At 38.1% G+C, this 4,375-nt stretch overlaps 2 protein-coding genes across 2 annotated transcripts; both read right to left on the bottom strand.

The window, feature by feature from the left end:
* Positions 1-2,282: 2,282 nt before the first annotated feature.
* Positions 2,283-2,510, bottom strand: LOC128576976 (phosphatidylinositol N-acetylglucosaminyltransferase subunit Y-like; the record flags this gene model as incomplete). Its single annotated transcript, XM_053579063.1, has 1 exon — positions 2,283-2,510. A coding segment is annotated over one exon (228 nt), but the record flags the coding sequence as incomplete, so codon positions are not given.
* A 39-nt stretch (positions 2,511-2,549) lies between these two features.
* On the bottom strand, positions 2,550-2,975 carry LOC128577501 (protein preY, mitochondrial-like). Its single transcript, XM_053579739.1, has one exon. It carries the CDS (start codon positions 2,929-2,931, stop codon positions 2,593-2,595), a length of 339 nt encoding a protein of 112 aa, XP_053435714.1. The 5' UTR covers positions 2,932-2,975; the 3' UTR covers positions 2,550-2,592.
* Positions 2,976-4,375: the final 1,400 nt, after the last annotated feature.

The raw sequence follows: 4,375 nt of genomic DNA, 5'->3' as shown, positions 1-4,375 counted from the left end.
TGGAAAATATGATTCTGTGTTTTGTATGGAACCAGGCAAAAACCCGTATAGCTAAGGCCGTTCTTAGTAATAACAACAAAGCCAGGGGTATCACTATACCAGATTTTAGGCTGTACTACAAGGCCATAGTGGTCAAGGCAGCATGGTACTGGCACAAAAATAGAGACATAGACATTTGGAATTGAACAGAAAACCAGGAAATGAAACCTATAACTTACAACCACCTAATCTTCCATAAGCCAAACAAGAACATTCACTGGAGGAAAGACTTCCTATTCAATAAATGGTGCTGGGGGGGAAGCAGAAAGAGGGATGGGGGGAGGGGGGTGGGGCCTTAGTGTGTGTCACACTTTATGGGGGCAAGACATGATTGCAAGAGGGACTTTACCTAACAATTGTAATCAGTGTAACTGGCTTATTGTACCCTCAATGAATCCCCAACAATAAAAAAAATAATAATAAAATAAAATAAAATAAATGGTGCTGAGAGAACTGAATATCCACATGTGAAAGATTGAAACTGGACTCGCACTTTCTCCATTCACAAAATTTGATTCCAGATGGAAAAAGAACTTAAATTAAAGACACGAAATGATAAAAAAAATCCTCAAAAAATGAATAGGAAAAACACTGGAAGATATCGGCCTGGGGAAAGACTTTATGAAGAATACTGCCATGGCAATAGAAACAACAGCAATAATAAAGAAATGGGATTTAATGAAACTGCAAAGTTTCTGTACAGCCAAGCAGACAACAACCAAAGAAAATAGACAATCTACTCAATGGGAAAGTATATTTGCATATTTTGAATCAGAAAGAAAGCTTAATAACTAGGATCTATATAGAACTTCAATTAATCCACAAGAAAAAACCAACAATCCCATACATCTTTGGGGAAGAGAGATGAACAGAATATCCTCTAAAAAAATCAGATGAATGGCCAGCAAACATATTAAAAAATGCTCATTATCCCAATTTATTAGAGAAATGCAAATTAAAACCACCTTGAAAAATCATCTAACCCCAGCAAGAATGGCCCATATCACAAAATCTCAAAACTGCAGTTGCTGGTGCAGATGTCTAGAGAAAGGAACACTTTCACACTGCTGGTGGGACTCCAAACTAACACAACCTTTTTGGAAGGATGTATGGAAAAACCTCAAAGAACTCAACCTAGACCTCCCATTTGATCCTGCAATCCCATTACTGGGCATCTATCTAGAAGAAATAAAACATTTTATTATAAAGACACTTTTTAATAGATACTATAGTGTTTATTGTAGCTCAATTTACAATAACTGAAATGTGCAAACAGCCTAAATGCCCCTGAACCCATGGATTGGCAAGCTGTGGTATATGTATACCATGGAATAGTATTCAGCCCTTAAAAGAGGAGATTTTGCAGTATTTGTATTAACCTGTATGGAGGTGGAACACATTATTCTTAGTGAAGCATCACAGGAATGGAGAAGCATGAATCCTATGTATTCTACTTTGATATGAGGACAATTAATGACAGGGTGGGGCATTGGGGAAGGGGAGAGCACACAGAGAGTGAAGAAGGGAGGAGGTGGGGGAAGTAAAAGAAAAAAAAAAGAAAAGAAAATAGTGACTAATTCTTACATAAATTGGATTTAATTTTGACCAAAGTATATTACTTGAACATTAAATTTTAATTCAACTTGTTAATATTTTGTTTAGGAAATTTCATCCTCATAAGTGTAATATGTTTGTGTTTTTATAATAATATATATTTTTTTCAATTTTAGTATAAGGTATATCCAGATGAAGTAGAATGATTTCTTTTGTTTGTTTTCTAAGTACATGAAATTTCCATTTTATTTTATGGTTTTATAACACAATAGTGCAAACGCATTTCTCTACAACCATTCCAACATAGCTCCTTTGGAATTATTTCAGTGTTCTCTACTGGTGACTTTACCTAATACCTTGAAGCTATACAAACAAAATTTCAAATGACTAAACAGATGAATAAGAATTAGTCATCAGATGTGTTAATGTCCAACAAAACACTGCCAAAATGTTTCTCCTGATACAGCAATTATTAAGTCAGAACCTTCAGAAAACAAAGGCAGAACAAGGGTATAATAAAAGAAGCTTGTGCAGCTTAAGCCTCCCACCATCCTAAGCCTGACATAAGGAAGGCAAAAGCGTCTGTCCCAAAAATTAAATGGGTCTCCAGTATTTCCATTCAGTTGAACTTTCAAAGCTAGACACCCAAGACATATCAATATATAGATACCCTCTTGGCTCTGGTTTTATTAATTATGCCGGAAGAGTTTAATACCCTTCCAAGTCCAAAGATGGAAGAACACATACACTGGTATGGTGATCGGCAGGAGCAGACTGTAAAAGCAAAGACTAGCTGTGCTAGTGCAGCCATGGGGGAAGTTTTCTTCCACAGAGGCTGAGTAGAACAGTCCTGCTAAAGAGACCAGTGGAATAAGAACAGTCAATGTAGGAAGAGACAGAACACTCTTCTCCTCCACTTATTACCCTCCACTCTGCTTTAAAAGATACATGGTACTAAGAAAATTTAGTTGTTGTGGTGGCTTTTTAAAAAATTATAACCTAGTGTTGTTCCATTTCTTCTTGCTTCTTAGTTTGACGTGTCATCCTAGCTGCCTGTAGTGTCATATTAGGAATTCCATCAATTATTGGATAGGCTATTCCTAGCTCTTCATTTATCAATTCATTTGTTGATGCTTCATATCTGAGAGGCTTCTTGGAGAGTGGGCATGCCAGGAACTCCAGCAGCACCAGGTTAAAGCTGCTGGGTGGCTCCCCTGCCTTTTCCCTCCCGTCTGTTGAGGGCCGCGACGCGTGCAAGCACCTATGGGCTACCACAGACATCTGTGAGCGTGTCCCCAGCAGGGCCAAGGTGAGCCTGTGGCATGCTCTGCTCAGCATTGTCTGGCAGGACCTGCAACCGTTCCTCACCTTTCCCTCGGCCCAGCGGGCAGAATGATTTTGAAATATTTCTTCTTTACTATAGACTACAAGATTTGTCATGGTATGTTTTTTACAATTATATTTTATTTTTATTAAAAATTTTGGTTGTCTAATTTTTGAGACTTTGGAAAAAAATAAGAAGTTAACTGATGACTCTATACTGAACCTCAGAGTCAAAGCATTCTATAAAGATATACTCTTTTCTAACAAAATGAATGTTACTTTTTTTGCATTATTAGTATTATTACTATTGCTCAATAAAAAAATAAACTAAAAAATAACAACTCTATCCAGATACAATTCACAAACTCAACAGTTCATCCATTTCAAGTATAGAGTTTAAGACTACACAAAGTGTCCAGTAGTATACTCCATACCTGCAGTTACTTATGATGATCATGGGAAATATCAGCCTACGTGTAAAGTCAAACTATCCCGATCTCTGAGACAGGTGTGTCCAATCTTTTATCTTCTTGGCCAGATACGAAGGAGAAGAGTTATGTTGGGCCACATGCTCAGTACAGAATCACTAATGAAACCTAATGAGCAAAAAAATGATTGGTGCATAATTGTGGTGATATATGCCACCACAGATATGCAAAACAATCCTGACATAATCCCTATGTGTCACCAGGGCCTGAGGATTGGACACTCCTCAGAGCCCCTGATAAGGTAATTTCTTAAGTAGAACTCAATGACTTTTGATACACATGACCACAATATTTTGTTGCTCTGGGAAGCCAAGGTGTAATAATCCCCTGAGCTCAGGGGTTAGAAACTACGCTGAGCAACAGCAAGATACCCTCAGTCCCCAAAACACAGTTAGTTTGTACTCAAATAGAAAAGATTTTCAAGGGTTGCGGCCCTTGCATTTAGTTCCTGCTACTCCAGAGGTTGAGGCAGGAGGATCCCTTCAACACAACTGTTGGATGTTGCTGTGTGCTAGGCTGATGCTATGACACTAGCATGTGCAATAGATTGAGAGTCTGTCAAATGAAAAATAATAAAAGAAATAATAAAAGAAATAAAATTTGCTAGGCACAATTGCCAAGAACCAAAGATCAAGAAGAGATCAGTAGACAGAGGGAATATGAGACTACATAAAGGATGAGATTTATTGTGCCCCCCAGAGGGTGTAAAAGAGGCAGGATAACTGGGTTTGGGATTGGTTCATTAAGATATTGCCAGTTGTTCTGATGGGTAGGGGTCCCGTAGAGATGTCTGGTCCCTGGGCTTGGACTGATTGGGGCAAGGGAATATTGGCCCAGATTAAAGGAGCCCAAAAGAAGAGGTGGACAGTATACTCTGGATTTTTTAGTGTGCATATGAAAATCCTCTTTTGAGTCAAAAATTCACTGTGTGGTTGGTTTCCAGTGACTACATGAATCTAGGAGATTAAAGG

This window comes from Nycticebus coucang, chromosome X, assembly GCF_027406575.1.
Source record: "Nycticebus coucang isolate mNycCou1 chromosome X, mNycCou1.pri, whole genome shotgun sequence".
NCBI lineage: Eukaryota > Metazoa > Chordata > Mammalia > Primates > Lorisidae > Nycticebus > Nycticebus coucang.
This window is presented reverse-complemented; position numbering and strand designations above follow the sequence as displayed.

What these genes read in the sequence shown, in the direction of transcription:
- LOC128577501 (XM_053579739.1), bottom strand. Translation starts at nt 2,931, where the DNA reads ATGCTGAGCAGAGCATGCCACAGGCTCACCTTGGCCCTGCTGGGGACA.